The 20,191-nt window shown below is 45.7% G+C and overlaps 1 protein-coding gene across 4 annotated transcripts in view; it reads right to left on the bottom strand.

Annotated features, from left to right (window-relative positions):
- Positions 1-228: 228 nt before the first annotated feature.
- The window catches only part of CSTPP1 (centriolar satellite-associated tubulin polyglutamylase complex regulator 1), a 128,387-nt gene continuing 108,424 nt past the window's right edge, over positions 229-20,191 (bottom strand). For all 4 annotated transcript variants that reach the window (XM_083457595.1, XM_083457596.1, XM_083457598.1 and 1 more), the window contains 6 exons: positions 18,123-18,207; positions 9,752-9,837; positions 6,694-6,889; positions 5,512-5,621; positions 1,826-1,889; positions 229-1,182 (listed from right to left, as the gene is read on the bottom strand). In XM_083457595.1, the coding sequence (XP_083313721.1) occupies positions 1,002-1,182; positions 1,826-1,889; positions 5,512-5,621; positions 6,694-6,889; positions 9,752-9,837; positions 18,123-18,207 (722 nt within the window). In that variant the 3' untranslated portion in view covers positions 229-1,001. The remainder of the gene's footprint in view (positions 1,183-1,825; positions 1,890-5,511; positions 5,622-6,693; positions 6,890-9,751; positions 9,838-18,122; positions 18,208-20,191) is intronic.

Here is a 20,191-nt window from a genome sequence, read left to right as displayed (position 1 = left end):
GGACACAGTCTGGGTGTGAAAGCAGCCTTAAAGGATTACCAATTTGTGTTGATTTTTTCTTTATGAAAAATGAGCTGATTTGAAACACCGTCTGATTAATACACTGTTTTTTTAAAAAAACTTTGTACCTTCCCTAGGAAGACACTTACCAATGATTCAGTGGAGTTTTGAGCGGTATTGTCACCTTTCGCATTCCCTCAAGGTTGTAATGAATCTCAGACACATTACTTGCCTTTTACAACATGCTTTATTTACTATATATTATACTTTGTTTGCAGGAAAGTTTAAAGCTTTGCAAATTAATAAATAATGCCCTACTCCTTTCTCCTACAATAGAGCCCAGTACGCATTTGAAAATGCCCATTGGCAATGGCCATCCCACAAAGTATGGAAGCTTAGCCCCAAATTTGGTGACTTAACTGGAGCTATGTTTTACTAACGTGTTTGAATTTTGAAGTGAAAGCTTGGAAGGTATTGGAATAGCTAACCGACTAGCAGATAGGGCATATACAGGAGGAGAAAGTAAAATAAATCTCGTGAGGACAAGAAGAGTGCTTTGAGTTACAGGCTTCATCTTGTATATTTCCTATCCTTGGATGAGGATGAAAATGTTTCACAGTGCATAGTTTTGGGATTAGAATTGATTCTTCAAAGATAGCTACTACTTGCCCTAGTGCTAGAACGTTTCTACTAATTTGACTTGTTTGCCACCAGAGGGCAGTCCAACCCTGCAGCTGATGTCAGCTTTCATGGCCTAGCCATCCAATTTCTCTGCTAGTACAAGGAGAAAACAACAGTTTTTGTTAGAATGGGGTGTGCCTTGCTGAGAGGGAGCCCTGTAAGTATCACATGAGCTATAATACTGATAAAGAGTAAAAAGGAGTAGGTCACACGTTGAGATTGTGGAGGAAGGTGCTTAAACAGCTATGTTTCATCAACGCCTACATGGCTTCAGTTACAAGGGCTGGAAATAAGCTTGTACTCCCATGCATATCTATCCATCAGTTCTCAGAGGAATCTGTCTCTTCGGTGGAGCCGTCGCTTTCCGCATCCATTTTCCGGCGGTGGAGGAGAGGCCTCCAAGGGGAGCTGAGTCGGAGAGAGGGGCGGGAAGGCACATTGGTCGCATCCCCGCTGGCAGGGTTGGAATTGGAAAGGGAGAGCCCGGAAACCTGAGCTACCCTGCAAGAAGAAAAATGGGGCTGAGAGATTTGTCATTGCAGAATCTTGTGCACTAGTACATGGGGGGAAGGGATGTGGCTCACACGTTGCCGTCAAAGAGGGCTCCACTGCCACATGGAAGACTTTATTATGTTTGCAACAAGCCAAGAGCTTCCTCTGCTGGCATATAGCTTCCACTTCCTAAACTGCTCTTGTTTAAGTGACAGGACTCTTGACTTGCACAGCTAAGGCTGCCTCCTTAGTTAGAAGTCTCTGGGTCTCTTTTAAGGTGGCTAGCCAAAGTGCTGTGTGAGACACCTTTTGCACTCTTGCACAGGTGCTGTTTGTTGGGATTAGACTTGGGCTGGAAAGTCTTCCAGTCCTCCATGTCAATTAGCGGTAACTGCTTAAAAAGGCAATTTGCCGTCTCATCAACTGCACCATTGAGCTAAGACGGATCCAAAGAGGAGTCCTGCTGCATAACCTGTGCCTGTAGCTCAGGGGCAAAATGCATGTTTTATAAGCGGAAGGTGTTGGGTTCAGTCCCTGGCATCTGCAGACAGGGGTGGAAATGTCCTTGAAGGATGAGGCACTGCAGAATAGACTACTAAGCTAGAGGGACATGTTGCCTGACTCTGCTTTCTCTGCTGGAAAAAGGACTTACAGTTTCTCCAGTTCCTGATCCATATGTGGGTCAAGCAGCAGGTCTGCCTTATCTGGGAGAGCACCTGGAGGAGGGGAAAAGCAACAAGGTGAAGATCAGCCTGATACTTCAGCAAAAGCTGCTGTCATCCATATGCCATAGGAACTTGACAACTTCTATGTCCATTGCGTGTGTGTGCTTTTCAGCTGAACACTTAAGTTCATAATGCAAATGGAGCCTTCTGCAGAGTGGATGATACAATCCCTTTGAGAACATGCAGTTAAGTCAAGGCAATGCTGGTCAATCTCTTTCCCAAAACAATTGGATTTGCGGGTACTTAGTTATGTTAACTGATTACCTTTTACATGCTCTATTGCTTGTTTTCTTGCTTAGAAGGAGCTACATGATCTCGGCCACTTGTAACAAGGGTGCCTATGCAGCTGTCGTCTTCTGAGGGACGCCTCATAGAAAATCTAACAGATAAACCCACTGAGGTGTCTGGAGGGGGGAGCTGAAAGCAAGCACCCTTGCTGCTGTCTTTCCATTGGTCTTCACAGAAATTGTGTAGAATGAAATCCTGATGGCCTGCTTCCTTGCTGCAAAGCAGTATTGATAGGAGACAACTTGGGGTGGAGAGAAAATGCCTTAACCCTTTCTGCTTCCCACAATGTACTGGATGCATGTTTGCAAGAGGGTAAATAAAGATGTAGTGGCTTGGGGTGGGAGCTAAGCTGGGAGAGCCACTAAACTAGATGGACCAATGGCCTGACCACAGGAAGGCAACTTCCTGTGTTCTCTGACGCTCCAAGAAATGGGGTTCTTCAGCACCCCTGGCTGCATGTCACAGAAGCCTGAAGCAGTCAAGAAAATGCTCCTGCTTATCGCCAGCCTTCCACAGCCTCAATTAGCTGAACCCAGCCAAATGCTGCTCATCTTCCTGCATGTGTAAGAAAGTCTCCTGGGACGCTTGAATCTCTTGGGAGTGTAGGTAGGCAGCACTTAGAGGACTGGTGAATCAATATTGACGTGAGGCTGGGCGTTGCCATCTGCCTGAGAAACTCATCCGCTGTGCTCTAATCCCTGTCTCTCGTCATGGCAGGGCTGCCGCCTCTCCAAGGCCCCTGCCTGAAAGCGCCTCCCAGCCCTCGCCTGGAACTGCCCTCGCTGCAGGGCTCCGGGGAGCCTGTGATCCCCTGCAGACCAAAGCCTATTCAAATCAGCCTGCGTGCAGGGAAGATGAAAAGGCACCAGGAGAAGAATCCGGCTTCCCTTGCCAAGACGAGAGCACCTGTTCGACTTGCGGCTGCTGCCCCTCCCTGTGAGAGGCCTCGGCAGGAAGCTGGCAAGAGGCCAGAGGCCAGGCCTTCCTTAATGGAAGGGAAAACCCAGGGACTTTGTGCATGGCAGAGCAATGGCAGTGGGCAGGGCTTGCTCAGCCTATATGTTGGCTTTGCACCTTTACTGGAAAGTGGTTTTTGCAGACCTGGCTGGGCACAGTCCAGACACCCTCTTCCTCCTGTGAATGGATGTCTCTCTAAGCCTGTTTGCAGAGGGGATTGCAGGCTTGTATGCTCTGTCCCCTTTGATATATAATCTCCTTGCTGCTGGGTAAACAACCCTGCACCAGGAGAGCATTAGCAGCTCAGATGGCTGGCTGAGGCACAGGGAGGGAGAGAGCAGCGCTGGCTGTGCTGTGACTTGGACCCTTGGCAGGCGGCTCACACGGGCCAGAAAACAACAGAGGGCAGAGGGACTGAGAAGCAGCTTCATACAGGGACTTGCAAGGGGTTGAAGATACTCAGAAGTCACTGGTACTCCTCTGCAAGGCCTGACGACAAGCTCCAGTAACATCTGAATGGTTAACCTGCCCCTGAAAGACTACATTCTCAGAGGGCCACAGACACTTTCCGAGTGTTACCAAACCTAGCTGGAAGCACAGATATACCTTTGCAGGTATAATGATAAGAGTTCAGGAACAACACAACTCTGGAAAGTGTATGTAAGTGCCTAGCTAAAGCAAATTCTCTCTGATAATAGAGAGATGTGGAGCTTCTTATTGAGACAAAGGTGCGTTCCATCTTCACTTTTACACTTTTTTAAAAAAAAAAAACACAAATCAGCATCTTTAGAAAAGAAAATATGGGGTCTGTAACCTATATACGTTAGGCTAAGAAAGGAAGTGTGCCCATATTTACCTACTGGGCACAATTTATACTTCTCATTAAAGGCAGGACAAGGGATGTATATATTGGGAGGGAGGGAGAGGAGGAGGATATATGTACGGACTTTCAAGCCTATATTTGCAACAGGAACTAGGAATTGGAATGAGGGATTAAATTCCCAGGTTGCTGAATTTAGCATGCCTTACCTAGCATCCTGCATGTAGACTTACAGAACAGACAGAGTCCCGATTACATCTCAGCCCATGACAGGCAAGAGAAAAGGAAGACAAAATCGCCAGTATTTTGGGCGGCGAGAGGAATAGCAATGAGGAGAAATTAGCAGCATCTCTCTCAACTCTGGGGTAAGCCCAGATTCACAACTGAAATGTGAACAGCAGCAAATCAAATGCCAACTCCGTCATCAGTATTGTCTGCTCCCCAGCCTTCCTCTTCTCTTTTCATTTTTAAGATTGCTGCACTCATGCTCACTCATGGGCTTACCAGTTAGAACAGAGGAAATGTTTTCAAAGTGCAAGATTGCTCTAGAGTTGGAGCCGGGAGCATTTCTTCATGGCATCATGGGGAACCAACCAATCAGCATAATGTGGATCAGGCTTCTGCTGCAGACCTGAACACCTGACAGCCAGCCAGCCCCCATCTCGGTCCCTGTCCCCAGTTTATCCCTGAAGAGGAAGAGGTGTGGCTGGTCTGAACACAGGGAGGGAGGTTCCAGACTCATCCCAGCTGGTTCCCATAGTTCCCGTGTTACATCTTTCTTCCCCCTTCTTTGCTCAGCCTGGGACTTACGGGTTTGTCGCGGGAACAGCTCTCCTCCCTATTCTTGATTTCAAGGAGTAAGAGCAGGAAAGAGAGATTTCATATAAGAAAGGCTTTCAGATCACAGTAAACTAGTCTGCAGAGCTAGGGAAAGAAATGGGACCATGCTGCAAGGTTTCAGTCTAATATAGGACAGAACCCAACAATAGCTGGACATTTAGCACAAAGGAATACATGAGATTAAATGTGTAATCTGATGGGCGCACTTTAGCCAATCATAATTCATTTGATCCAGTCCAGGCCACAAATGATTGGGCCAAACAATTAATTTAAGAACCACTTCTCTCATTTTGCAGAAACAAATCAACAAATGTATACTCAGCAGACAGTTGCAGCCATTCACAGCTGCCTGACAAGGGAACTGCTATGAAACCCATGTTTCCAAACACGCATCTGCCACAGTCACACTTTACAACTAAAAGATCATGCATGATGTGGTCTTTGGGCAACTGGAAGGAATTAAAGCAGTTTAAATGAAGGGTTTTTCTTTCTTTTTTTGTACTGTCCCGCTTGCCTTTCTTGACTGATTCATTCCAAGTTTCTTTACTCCAAAGGGACCTTTCTAAAATGCTCCTACATTGTTTTTCTGGCATATTTGGTCACGGCAAAGGCATGTTTCTTAGTGGTCACTTTAAAATCTGCTGTCAACTTCCCTAGACCACATCATTGCGGGGGAGAGGGAAGAAGCCGGGTGGGACTTTTCTTTACCGAGGGCTCTGTTGATCCCATGATGCTTTGCAAGAGCCACCAGAAATCCATAGAAGGTCAGTCTCTGCACACTGCTCAGAACTTCCTTCACGATAGCAGATGGGGGACAGCTAGGCAAACAAGAGGAACACAGGAAGAAATTGTGCTGCATCAGTTTCAGCAATTTCAGCTTATGGATGGAGGGATGGATCAGGTGTCACTTTGCAATGTGAAGCTGTCTTTTAAAAGTACGCAGGAGGAAATAATCTCCCCATAACTCCCTCCTATTCTGGCCATGCGTGAATTGGGCTGGACCCCCTTGCCTCAAGGGATTTTGGTGGGAGCTTCCACCGGCATTTTACCAGTAAGGGAAGACTCCTTTCACCATAGGCTTTCCAGGATCCAATCAGTTAATCCCATTCCCTTGCCTCAGGGGAGGACTGCTGCCCACTGTGGCATCAAGGAAGAAGGACACAGACAGGAAATGATGCCTGGACAAGCCTGGCTCTGTGTGGACCCTGTACAATTCCTGCTTCTGTACTAGATTGGAACATGGCTTTAATTTTTGAGAATCTTCTGTGAGTTGCTTTGAGAGTGTCTTGGGGCTATAAAGCAGGCTATGAATAAATAATCAATCTCCACAGGCAACCATGATTGCCTTTTAATGTGAGGAGGTGAAAAGTGCTTTGCTGAAGGGCATTTCCCAACAACTTTGACCAGCAGGTACTGCAATCCATTTCTGTCAGCGCTGGCATAGCTCTCATACTGAAGGAAGGATACTGTCAGCACTGTTTCTATTGAGAAATGGGCCCTATTTTACGCTCAGACTGAAATGCCCTCGATGGGCCTGAGAATACTGGGGTACTCTGAAGTCAAAAGACCCTCTGGCAGAACTCAGAGTTAAGAGGGGTCTCAAAAGGTGCTCACTTGTTACAGGGAAAACTGCCTTTTTGCAGTTGTGTGCTCCTTGAGAAGTTGGTATCATAATTTCTGACACCCATATAACTATCAGTGGTACTTAGCCGTGCTAGTTTCAGAGAGCAGAGAGGCAGCATTGGGCTAAGGATACAGGGCAACTTGTCACATCTCAGTTCCTAGATGTGATGAGTGTCTTTGCCTAGACTTCAGGGAGCCCCTCCCCTCCCTGCAAGGTAGGCAAAGATGAACCATGGTTTATTCATGTTAGCCGGTCACAAGCCTTACCTGTATTTGGACCTGTCACACAGAGACTCAAGGCACTGGTAAAATGCAGATGCCTCCACCCCATCGAGCTGGCTGCACTCACTTAGAGTCTGGCGTGAACGATGCTGCCCAGAGGATGATGTAGGCACAATGACGGTGTTTGGGTTCTTGCCCGTCAAGAGCTCTTGATAGATGGCAGCCACGCTTTCAATGAACTCTGTAAAAACAGAAAGGCAACTTATAAATCATGATTATTGGTACACATGGGAATTCTCAAGGCTTGGGTCCATGTGTAGCAAATCGATCCCATTCTTCCTCCTGCAGTTACTTACGCATGATACTGGCAAAGAAGCCTTAGAGCATGCAATATTGTGATTTTACTTGTGTTACTATGTGAGGAGGTGACCCAAAATGCCTTAGGGCAGGGGACGTCAACATGGTCCCCTTCACATGGTTTTCGACTAATACTATGGTATGTATTTTTGTGTTTTTATATTGTAAACTGCCTTGTGATCCTCGGATGAAGGGTGGTCTAGAATTGTAACAAAACAAAACAAAACAAAAACCAAGCAGCCCCATCATCCCTGGCCATTGGCCATGCTGGCTGGGGCTGATGGGTGCTGTAGCCCACATCATCTGGGAGGAAATAACACTGGCAACCTCTGTACCTTAGTGACACAGCCTAGCACTTAGCCCTTTCAGGATGGGACAAGAAAGCCACAAGAGGATTTCACAGGGTCACCTCTGAAAATCTTGTGGATGAATTGCTGGTCCTGCTCTTTGAGTGTGCTTTTTAAGAAAAATTCCTTCCAACTTTAATTCTACGAAGGAGAGTGAAAGTCAAGGCCACCCAATCAGACTAGCTTCTTAAACACGCAAACTTCCATGGTCACAGAGATAAACACCACCCAAGTTAGGAAGAAGCTGTTTGGAATTGTTGGAGGAGGCAAGGGAGTTGGGTCAAGCAGTCTCCAGCCTGCAGCCCAGTGTACTTCAGCACAAATCCAAAGTAAACATAAGACAGGGTCCAAAGGGAAGATTAGGGGGAGAAGCTGGCCGAAAGCATTTCCCCCCAGGCTCCAAACCTTCCCTGCTGTTTACTCCCAGAATCTAAATTTAAACAAGTTTGTTTATGGACCTGGTCAGCCATTTACAGATGTAGATTCCACACTGAGTGGTTTGCATGCATGTGGGCTGGTAGGGTAGCCTGGAAAGCTGACGTGCACAGATGAGCATGGAAGTGGTGACCTGTGGTCTGTGTCTGCCGACCTCTACGCACACAACAAGAGCCTGGAAGGCTATGATGCGTCACAAAGATGGGTGGCTTTCTAAGGTTATCCTGAAGGTCCAGAGTTTAGAGCAGCTTTCAGAACATGCTGCATTCTTGAAATGGACCCCATTCCCGCAGGAGAGAGTGACTGAGAGAGGGGTTCATTATCTGCTGTGCATTTGGATTCCATCCCTGCCCAGAGATAAACATCAGAGAGGCGTGTTGTGAGGATGAAGCAGGACAAGGAATTTAGCACACGATTCCATCTCCCAGAAGCGATAAAATGTAAGCAGGCATTTCCACACGGTTACCATGAATATACACTGTTCCCAAATTTCAGGGCTTTTACCCCTGACAGGTGCTAGAGTCTTAACTCAGACCCATTCTCTTGCTGGTTGCTATCAGAAAGGAAACTGCTTTCCAGAAATAAAATACTTGGGGCTGCTTCAATCATTTTGAATTTGCTACATGTAAAGGGTTTTTGTGAAGACGTGAAAAAACCATGTACATGATGCCTATTTGTGGTTGTGCTGGTTGTATATTGATGTTTTTCTTCTCCAGGTGTTTTGAGTTACAATGCAATCTGAGCCAGCATGGCCAGTGTTCAGGTATGGTGGGTGCACATATCAATGGAGGTTTGTTCACAACAGGTTTTGGATGGGGTTACACAGAATCAGGTGTGTGGTTTGGGGGTGCTCCTGGGCATAGTGTTATTTATGGAGGTGACCTCAGTGGCTGGGAGTGACTTCTATCACTTTGGGTTCATTCACCAATTGCAGCCTTGTCTGGAGAAAGTGGAGCTGGCCCCAGTTGCACATGCATTGGTTACACCCAGACTAAACTACTACAGTGATCTGCATATAGGGCTGCCTTTGGAGACAGTCCAGAATCTTCAGCTGCTACAAACTTCAGCTGCCAGAATATTTGTGGGAGTAGACAGTTTGATCACATCACACTGATTTTGCATCAGTTGCTCTTGCCACCCATTTGTTTCTGGGCTCAGTGTGAAGAACTGGTGGTAGCCTTTAAAGCCCTGAACAGTTTAGGACCAGATTATTTGAAGCGCTGCCTACACCCATATGAACCTACCCAGGCTAAGGACCTCCTACTAAGGTTGGCAAATACCCAAAACAGGGCCTTTTCAGTGTCAGCTCCACACTTGTAGAAGAACTCTGCTTCTCCCCTTTTCTTGTCGTCCTTAAGCAGACCCTAAAGACTTCTTTATTTCACTGAGTTTCTTGTTTTTCAAGCTGGACCCCCTGTATATGCTTCTCTCTCATGTGTTTTTATTGTTATTTGTCCATTGTTTTTCAAAAGCCACCTTGTGAGGGCTTGCCTTTAAAGGAGTGGGTAGAAATATATATAAACCAATAATAATAAATATGCAGTGAAATGGATGCAAAGTTCACACATGAGGAGGAGCCACATGCACTTTTCATGCTTTAACGCCAGTGTTTTCTGGAAATGAGTTGTGTCCGAAGTGCCTCTCTGGCTCAGGAGTGTGTAGAATGAGTGACCTTCACATGCAGTTCTCTATCAGGAGGATCTGTGTCGCAGGACAAGGCTTCCTGGCCTGTGTTGCCCACACTCCTGCCACACTCCTGTCTATTGCAGCTGTGCAGGAGGACAGTGGCACCATGAGGGCAGGGCCACACTCAGCAGAGTGAAGTGCAGGGCTGCTGGCTTATCACGTTTTGAAGTTAAGTGAAGCAATACATATTTGCCATGTAAAAAGGGGGGTGGGCAATAGTCTACAATCCAAAATGGGTCACTGTAGTAAGAGAGTCAAGGTTAGTAAGATGGGATCACCTGAGTAGTAAAACTGGATCTGGAGGGCAAACAGGAAATCTGAAAAAGACAGCAAGCAGTCCACAGCATCATCCATGAGAACAATCCTGGAATGGAGAAGAAGAGACAGATAGCTCAACAACAGCCAGTTGCTATGCTAGGTAACTTACAGCTGAGGCCAAGTTCACAGGAAGTGAGCAAGGACTCCTCAGAGTCACAAAACGAACTCACAAAGAAGGTCACAGCCCTTTATAGACTAGAACAGATGCACAAGCTTCCATGGACTGGAATCCTAGGAATTACCTCTGCCTATTTCCCAAAGCAGGTGATGGGAGGCAGAGCCAAAAGTGGGGCAAAAGCACACCTTTCCTCGTCTCTCTTCTCTCGTCTCTCTTCCATCTCACCCAGCAGGCTGCCAGGGAATGAATGAACAGAGGTCTAAACTGCCAGAGGTCTAAACTGATCACATGCCAAGGGCTTCCCTGTCTTCCATCACTCCATCGCTTTTGGCTCTCTCCCAGCCACACACACAAGATTCCTGCCTCCTGCTCTCTGCACTCCCACCAACCACACAAATTTAGCTTGAAGGCTACAGGTTCACCACCTTTGGCTTCAGCTGCTTTGTTATAAACTGGCTAAATCTGAGACTGCTTCTGCTAAAACAGACAAGCATGGCTATTGGGTCTATCTGATTTCATGGTGTGTGGATGCAACATTAGAACCCTGTGGAAATGGAAATGAAACATTGAGAGCTGAGCTGCCTCCAAGAGACTGGGTTCTTTCAAGGAAGGATGTTCTTAACTTATTTCACTTGTTCCTAAAAAGGTGGTGATGGAGGGCCTTCCTAACACCTAAATTTTGGAAACCCACAAGTATCAGTCCTGCCTTGGCCAATACGAAATAAAAATGTCATACATGTAAGATACAGAATCAACATTTTCTGACAGCACATTCTGGAATCCTAAAAGAATGAAGGACACATTGCCTTCCGCTATCTTGGTTTAGCAATAATGACAAAGTACTCTACTCATAATGGATAAAATGAAGACAAGATTGCAGCAACAAATTCCTCCTGTTCTGACCTTGGACAAACACAGCTAATGCTAGCAGGAAAGAAAAGGGCTTTACTGTGCCGATTTATGCTCCAGTTCCAAATAGCGTTGATATTTATTAAACTAGCAGAACAAGATGAAAGCTAAACCTGGGGTGCTCCTATGAAGGATTCAGGAAATAATCCTTTTGTTTCCTTCATCTCTCAAGTCTGGGCTGCTCACTACTATGAGTAGGGAGAAGGGAGCACTTTGTGGGGAGTGCATTGTTTGGGGCCCCACATCTGTTTAGTGGGTTCTGCAGGGCACATGGAACAATCATTTGTGTTTTATGCTTCCTACCTGGTGACAAACACTGGCATGGCTCTTGGTTTGCATCTGTTTACCAGTTTTTGTCCATATAAAGACCCCACACATGAAATACATGAATGAGAGCTGAACTTGAGAATGGATAGACAAGAATCATAGAACTGTAGAGTTGGAAGGGGCCAGTAGGGCTAGCTAGTCCAACCCCCTACAATGCAGGAATCCCGTGCCCAATGTGGGGCTCAAACCCACAACTTTGAGATTAAGAGTCTCATGCTGTACCAGCTGAGCCATCCCAGCCTAGAGTGATCCTGTTAGGGCAGCTGGGCCCACAACACAGCCTACGAACGCACCTATATACAGATATACAATTCGCTCTTCATAAAACACGCAGGGTCAAATAGGGTGAAAACTCATTTTGCTTCCATAAACAGTAAGCTCTGTCATGGCTTTGGCAAACATCCTCCAGCATTTGTCCGTTCATATGGTTCTAACACAGAGAGAACTGTATCCTTCAAAGCAGGAATGCCTTTTACTGGGGAGGGTTTGGGACTAGGACCCCCTTATAATCCAGAGAGAAGTCATCAGTCCTGGGTTGCTCCAACTGGTGGAAGAGGCTTGCGGAAGCTGAGCAGGAGGAGGAGACGGAAGGCGGCTGGACGCATCTGCGGGAAAGGCTTCCCTCTCCGCCACTCGGACCAGCTCAGTTCAGTGAGGCAAATTCAAGCACACAGAGCAGCTTGAATTAATTATTGCCAAGAAGAAAGGCTACGGCTAAGAGGGTCCCCAGGAGAAAAGCCACTATTTAAAACAAAACCCTTTGAAGATGTCGAAGTGCTTCTGTTTTATTTATTATGTCCCAGAAACCGCCTCCTCCTCCTCCTCCTCCTGCTGTCTAGAGCGGCAGCAGCTCCAGTTCTTAATTCCCACTAATAAGCACGTTATGGAGATTGTCGGTGGCCACATCAAGGAGATGGCTTTGAAGCTGGAAGGCAGAGCATCTTCCATCTCCCAGGCAATGCAGCGCAGCCTCTGGCATCCAAAACCACTCTTCAAGCCCTTGGAAGTGCTATCGGCTGCATCGGTGCCTCAAAGCTTTGCACCCCTCAGGTAGCCCCAGCGAAGGCAGCAGGCGAAAAGCAGTTACCAGGAAATTTCTGCTCCTGGAAGAAAGAGGGTGAAGAAAAAGCCAGGGGCACTGAAGTCATGCTGAGTGGTCTGACCCTTAATGGAGTCGGCACTCCTTCTCTCCCCCCACCCCACCCCAATTCTAGAAGTGCTGGAAGGCTGTGATAGTTGTCTGAAGCACTGCAAAGGTATTTGAGGAAGCTAAATTAAGGGAAGACCATAAAGCTATGCCAGAAGGTGTCTTGAGGAAGCACCTAGCTGGAAGCAGGTGTCCTTTGGTGTTGGGTTTCCGGCTCCAGTTGGCCCAAGTGTCTGTTCTCCAGAGAAGACCAGTCGTGGGTAGAACCGGCCCAGTTGCTTAAGAGGAGGGTGAACTGCTGGCTGCACAGCTGAAGCAACCTGTGAAGCACTGCCAGGGACATGTTTATGCTTCTCCTAAAGAGCTGAAGGGGAGGAAAATCTGAGGAAGGGGAGGAGCCACAAGAAAGGGACGTGGTCCTAATTTATGGCGACATCCTGGAGCTGGAAATGGACAGGCACGAACTCTCCAGAAAACAGATGTTTGTGGACAGGGAGAGGAGAAACGTCTCATCCTTCCCTTTCTATTTTTCATATTGCACTCCAAGCACAAGGTTACAGAGCCCGGGTGATGCTTTGCATATTGTCGAGCACTCATTTAATGCCTATAGTTCATGACAAAAACTAAGGAAACACAGAGGTGACAGAAAGACCACAAGTTGAAAATAAGGCATGTTGTAGATCAGATGTAGTCTGACTCTCCTTTTCTGTAAGTTAAGTCCCCTCTTCCTCCATCCATCCATTTTATCAATTCCTGCCTTCAGCATATTGTGAAAGTAGAGTCCGCTAATGGGGACATTTTTCTCCTAAGGTTACTAGCTGCTGAGAAGGAGTGAAGAAATAAGCCCCCTTCCACATCCCGTGCTCTGGCTTCCTAGTAAGAATCACACACCCCTGTAATTAATTAGGGGGAAATAAGTTCCATCACTGTATACTACCCATTAAATGAACATCTAGCTTGGCCCTAAGACAGCGAGTGTCACAGACAGAAATTGGCCATGATCTGAAACTCCAGCAAGCCTACTTTTCAGCAGCAACAAGTTGAAACTGTCAAGCGTATGTTATGGGGTGGGGAATGTTTGTTAATCAGCACAATGTCATCAAAGCCCTTGTTGAAATAGCTGAAATCTGATCATTCCTTTGAACAGATGCAGGGAGGGGTCTTGATAAAGCTCCTCATCTGCTATAGACTGGCTGGATGCAGAGGGGTGGTGGGAGGCACCCCCTCCAGGAGAAGAAGGCTCAGAGCCAGGAGATCGGTGGTGGGACGACAATGAGTGGTCAGAGGGGGCAGACTGGGAGGAGGAGGTTTGGAAGCTGAAGAGGTAACAGGGTTTAGTGAGCAGGAAGTGGCTGTGACAGACAGGAATCCAGAATCAGGGGTGGGGGAAGGTCAAGAAGCAAAGTGGAGGCAGGCTGCTGAAGAAGCCAGCAAAGCTCTCCCTCCATCTGTGACCAGCTCCTCTTCCCCCTGGTCTCCCCAGAACAAGAAGAGGAATGAAGAGGGTGGAGCAAAGAGAGACCAGGCGGAGGAGCCGTAGGCTGATGGAGAAGGAACCTTCAGTCCTCGCAACTGCTTCGTTGGGGCTAGGCCTACTGGGAAGCGTTGCTGTGACCACTAGGACTGAGCTGTTTTGATTTCTTTGAATAAAGAGCTAACTTACCTGACACTGGGTGTTTTGTTGCTGACCCGCCCCTGAGATCAGAACTGAGGGAACTGCCTGGCACTAAGCGGACTTCTCTCATACCTCTGCCACCACACCCTTTGGGAAGGGCTGACTTCAGGTAGTTTCAAGGTTACAAGCAGCTGATGTATGGGACACAGCCCATCACTCCTTCTATGGTGCTGGAGACAGAATGGCCCCTGCTCTTCGAGCCAAGCTGGATCAGCTCATGTCTGTGTCCAGGCTCCCCATTCTTCCTGATCACCCCTGTTATGGGACTGGGAGCCCATGCAGAGAGCACTTAATATGAGCAAAGCCTATTATTAACCAGCAGGCCTAAATCATTGCTAAAAAAAAAAAGAGTTAGGCACAGTATATGGTGCACTTGCAATTCTGCTGCAAGTCCTAATAGTTTGCTTCTAGCCAGATAACCCTCCTCTTTCCCACCCCACAAATCAAAGCAGGTCTATGTCACATATCACTGCCAAAGATGAAAGCCTTCCAACTGCCTGTGGCCGATGCCTTGCAGGGAACTCACCGGCGCTTGTGGGAACTAGCCCAGTTCTCTCTGGTTTCGTCACAAGAGATGGAGGCCCAGTGCACGTGAAGCAGCAGACCTGCATCTTTAAAGATGGGTCCGTGTCTGCCCCTTTCATGTGGGGTGGGGTGTGATTCATAAGGCCAAAGGGGAACATAGGTGAGGGTTCTTGGAACTCCCCCACTTGCCATCACCCCCTCCTGGAGAAATACACACACAGCCTCTCTCTCATAAGTTTTTCTAGCAGCCAGGCTTACTCCCTGTATCAGAAGGTGACTAGAAGAAATGTCTTTGGAGAGAGGGACTGGGGGGAGGAATGGGAGCAGTGGACAGGCAGCTCACAGCCCACCACTCACCTACCATTTGCCCCTTTAGATGCCACCCCACGAATGGAGCCAACCTGTGTTTAAAGATGCTGGATCACACCTCGTTCTCTTCTGCACTGCGGCTGTCTCTCCTCTCTGCCCCAACATCGTATGTGACCATCTTTCTTTCATACTGTTTGTTATCAGCACATAGCAACAGGCCTCCAAAGAGCTGGCTGCCCTGTGAAATCATCTCAACCATGCAGCTTCAAGGATTCCAAAAGGCCTGTTGGATTATGAACGATGCCTGCCTATGAAATCATAGCCCCCAAAGCTTATCGATAGGTGCTGTCACTGAGTGGACTGATGGTAAGCCTTAAGTTATATCCTACTTGAAAGCAGGAACAAGAATCCTGGTTGGCAGGGGAGGTGACAAGCATGAGCCTGCTTGCCGATACTGAATCGAAAGAGCCAGCTGCATGGGAAAAAACGATCTGTCCAGCTGGCGACACTAATGGCCCATAGTCAGCCAGGGGCTTCCGATGTACGAGTAGGGGGAAACTAAAAGAAAAATGCAGACAAGAGTATCAGAAGAGTATCAGAAGGAGGAAGGAGAGGCAAAACCAGCTTCAGGTTTAAGGCAGTATATCAAGTGACTTCCCTTGATTAGCTGCGTGGGTGAGAGCAAATTGTTAGCGCAAGGAAGCTCTCAAACCCAGAAGAGCAAAGGCAGTGAGATCATTCCCACCTGAGCCGGGGTGCCTCAGACACAGATCTCATTTTTCTCTCACACCTGCCGTCCCAAAGCCCCCAGCTTGTCTGTCTCCAAGGCACAAGCACACAACAGAGGAGTTGTGCGAAGCCTGCCCCCCTTCAGTGGGGCCTCAGGTTTACAATGGCTTTGCAGATTAAATTCCTTGACACAATCTTCAGCACCGTGCCTCCTCTCAGATTTATGTATTCAGACTTATAGCCTGCATTGTGAAGACTGTGGACCAATGAAGTTATTCCTGGCAAAAAATCTCATTTATCCTTGCAATCAGCTTCTGAGGTAGGCCGCTATTAGTTTTTTTTTCTTTCTTTTTTTAAATGCTTTATTAATTTTGCAAAAAACAATAAACAAAAACAAGCCAAGATCAATACCAATTACAAAAAGAAAAGAAAAGAAAAGAAAATTCATACATCAAAGATTCCATTATGACTTCCAATCACCCCATTGTGTTTCCTGGGTTACATTATCAACTGCACACTTTCCATTGTCTCTCATAAATTGTCTCAAATTGTCTTGGTTTTCTAAAATTTCCTACTGTCATGCAGGGGTCAATCAAAACCTGCCAGAGAATTTAGATGTTTACAATGCTCTTTTAGGTATACTCTGTAAATGTCCCATTCTCTAATAAACCTTTGATCTGTATCATCTCTCATTCTTCCTGTCGTTTTTGCTAATTCTGCGTATTCTAGCATTTTTGCCTGCCAATCCAACTTAGTGGGAACAGATTCTCCTTTCCATCCTTTAGCTATTAAAATTCTTGCTGCATACATGAAAATTCTCCTCAGATTTTTCAGAATATCATTAATAACCAGCAGAGAGGCTTCGGGGGTTTTTGTAAAGGAAATTTTAAAAATCTTTTAAAGCTCATTGTATATTGCTTCCCAGAATCATTTTATTTTTTTACAGTTCCACCAAATGTGGATCATCGTGCCCTCTGCCTCTCCAATGAATGCTTGACCTGATTTTATGTATTTTAGCCAGTTTTGAAAGTGTTAGATACCAACGGTGAAGCATTTTCATGAAATTCTCTTTCAGGTTATAGCACACAGTGAACTTCAAGTCTTCAAGTCACTTTGCAAACTGAACTGAAACACAGCTGACTCGCTCACTTGGTTAAAGTCAGCCGGTGAGTTCATTGGATTAATACCCAGGTTTCACAGGCCAGCTCTTAATACTCTACTAACTGGCTCTTGATTAAACCAGCAGTGACAATAAAGGTGACATATGCCTTATTTTTCCCCCTTCTGCATGTTGAGTAAGATACTAGAGCATTGCAGAAAGCGTCTCTTGATTCATAGAGCCTGCTGCAGCAGGCAAACTTTGTTTTGTCAATTCCCTTAAGACCATATCTAATTCTGCAGATCCTCTTGCTATTGACATTGTCTTTATGTCTATTAGACTCTTAAAAAGTGGCTTTCAACTGGGTTCTGGAAAAGCCCTGGTGGTTCCTTGGAGGGTTCTTCAAGAGAAGATTAGTAATGACCAAGAAGCCTCCCTGAAGTTCCTCATAGAATCATAGAATTGCCAAGCTGGAAGGGACCCAAGGGTCATCTATTCCAACCCCCTACAATGCAGGAATCTTTTGCCTAACATGGGGCTCGAACCCACGAACCTGAGATTAAGAGTCTATGCTACCTTGACAGTCTTCAGGAGACAAGGCAACACAGAAACATATTCCTGAAGATAAAACAGTTGAAAACCACTGATCTAGTATGACACCCTCCCACACTCAGTTTGCATGCTTTTCATGTTCAAAAGTTTATTTTATTTATTTAAACAAAATTAATATACTGCTTGCTTGACAGAATATCTCTCAAGTGGTTTGAATCTATCAGCACACCAACTGTGACTTGTTTTCAAGCGACTTTACAGATAAATCTGCCCATATCCAATTCAACATAGACTCTGCCCCAACTGCGGTATCTAAGCCAGAGATATGTCAGGCTACCCGTTGCCAAAATTGCTTAGATTACTCGATCATTGGATGTCAACAGGATGCCTGGGGAATCTCGCATATCAGTCTGGAGTCCATAAGGGTTTGGAACTGAGACCAGAGGAGCTGTTCCTTGGAAGATTTCAGACTGAAAGTGGATCAAGAATAAAACCCATTCCCCTTCTCCCAGAATTTGAACATGAGGTTCAGCTCTGAAACAGATCCCTTTATATTAAACCAAAACATGCAGTACAAACCCCCAAAGTAAACATATTGCTTATCGCAAATACTGCAATTTTAAGAGACAGTTCAGTATTCATTCTTTGTTTTAAGTCAGGGTACTAAAAGCATTCAAGTTTAAATGGGTACCGACAGCAGTACAGTCAAATGTACAGGCTTCCCTGTATTGAACACAAAAGCAGTGATCAGGAAAGACTTGTGTCCCCACGTCTGTGTTTATCATAGGCAACCTGCATCATTCAAATTGCATATGCACCATGCACAACTGGCAGTGCCAACACTATTTCAGTACAGGCACTTTTTCTACCCAAGTATAAAGCAGGAGCTGATTCTCGCTGTAGAAAATAACCACAGATCTAATTGCTGAAGGAGTGCTCACCTTGCTGCTTTCTGTGTAAGCTCCATGGGGAAGTCAGGGCAAAGCAGCTGCAGGAGGCAGTGGTACTCCTTGGCTGTCAAGAGGTCTGCAACAGAAAGAGAAGGACATTATTACTATCTGTGTTCATTCAGTTTATGAGTCATTTCCCACAACCATCACAGAACAACTTGCAAAAATTAAAATAACAATGCAGAATGAAGTGTTAAAAGTCAATGTCATACAGACAAGAAGGTGGATGAAGCATAATAGAGACTCAACCACTAAGGAGTCAGAAGGAAGCGATTTCCATGCCAACCTGTATTTGTCACAATCAGCACCATCTCTGTTTCGCTGCAGTTCAGTTTCCAACAAATATTTCATTGTTTACCTCACTGCCTGCTAATTAACTTAACTTATATAACTTACCATAACATATGTGACTATTTATGTGACTTGCACAACTTGCATTCGTTTCAATGTAAAGGAAATATCATAACAATCTTTAATAAGTCATCAATCACGTATCATTTGCATGGGGGGGGGTTGATGATGATGTGAAGGAAAACAATGGTGTTAAATTCACTTGGCTGATTTCCATTCCTGACCACAGACAAACACACCAACTGCAGCAATTTCCGCTTTCTTTTCCATTTTGCTGGAATATGCCAACATTCCTTTATTTTTACATTTCTCTTTATGACATTATTCCAACTAATCAAAGCAGACGACAGTTTCAAATCATTGAATCTTTTGTGAGATGAATTCACCCCTTTGCCCACACAGCTGAAGTATATTCTTTTACCATTTGCCATTTATTTATTTAATAAAATTTCCAAATCCTCGACTACCCAAAAAAAAAATAGTGGGGCTAGTGATGGCATAAAGTGCACAAAGGACTTAGATCACGTTTAGAGTTTGTAGGGAATTCCAGCATTTGGGGAGTGGAACATCTGCTTCCTTAACAGTCTAGACTCTTTCTTTCTTTATCCATAGGCTCCAAATGTTCCTTATTTACTAACACCTCTCCTCCTGCCACCACATTGCTTTCTGCCAAAAAGAAGAATCCAAATTCTGCATAAAAATATGCATGTATGCAGTTTTCTGAGTTCAGTAAGCATATGTCCCATTGTTTGACTTAGTATATTTTAAAAACAAGTTGGTTTTCTTATTACGGGAGCCAGATTTTCTTGCCAACAGAGTATGAACATGGAAAGTGACAATAGGACTTATCTTCAGTGGTATAGGTAGGCATTCCAATAGAAAAGTTGTAACAGAAAGGGCTGTAGTTGAATGGCAGGTTATCAGAATTCATCTCCAGATACAGCTGGGAGAGAGAGACCCATCTGAAAATCCAGAGAGCTGCTTCCAGTCAATAAAACAATATAAAGCTACATTGATAGATGGTCCGACTCAGTAAAACATGTATCACTTAATGCACAAAACTTCCCCCAAAGAACCCAGGGAAGTGCAGTTCACCCTTCACACAGCTACCATTCCCAGTACCCTTACTGAATGAGAGTTTCTGGGATTCTTTGGGGGTCATGCTTTAAATGTGCTTTACATGCATGATGTGCATAAAGTCCTGAGGGCCAAATTATATGTTTCATACAGATATATGCAAAATTAAACCAATGACCAACTTAAACAGGAAAAGTAATTTCTGGAGAGGAAATCTGGACTAGAAACGATGATGACTAAGCTCTTTCCTGGCCAGCCATTTCCCTGCTTCAAATATGCCAAGTAGCTTCTCTCCTTTAGACAGTGAGAATAGCTCAGCTGGTACAGCAAGGGACTCTTAATCTCAGGGTTGCGGGTTTGAGCCCCACATTGGGCAAAAAGATTCCTGCATTGCAGGGGGCTGGACTAGATGACCCTCGTGGTCACTTCCAACTCTACAATTCTTTGAACCCTGTGAGGGTGGGGACCTGCCCATGTTGTGGGGTTGGGAAATGGTGGCCACAGATGGGGTGCACACACAGACGCTGCAAACTTCTCCGGACCTGACTGCACACTCTTGAAACAGCTTTTCTTATTTAAAAAGGGCTGTGATGGCAACATTACACGCATCTGTGTGTAATGTCTATTTTGGC

This window comes from Podarcis tiliguerta, assembly GCF_965153285.1.
Source record: "Podarcis tiliguerta genome assembly, chromosome: 1".
NCBI lineage: Eukaryota > Metazoa > Chordata > Lepidosauria > Squamata > Lacertidae > Podarcis > Podarcis tiliguerta.
Note: the sequence above shows the minus strand (reverse complement) of the source record. Positions and strands in the feature narration are given on the sequence as shown.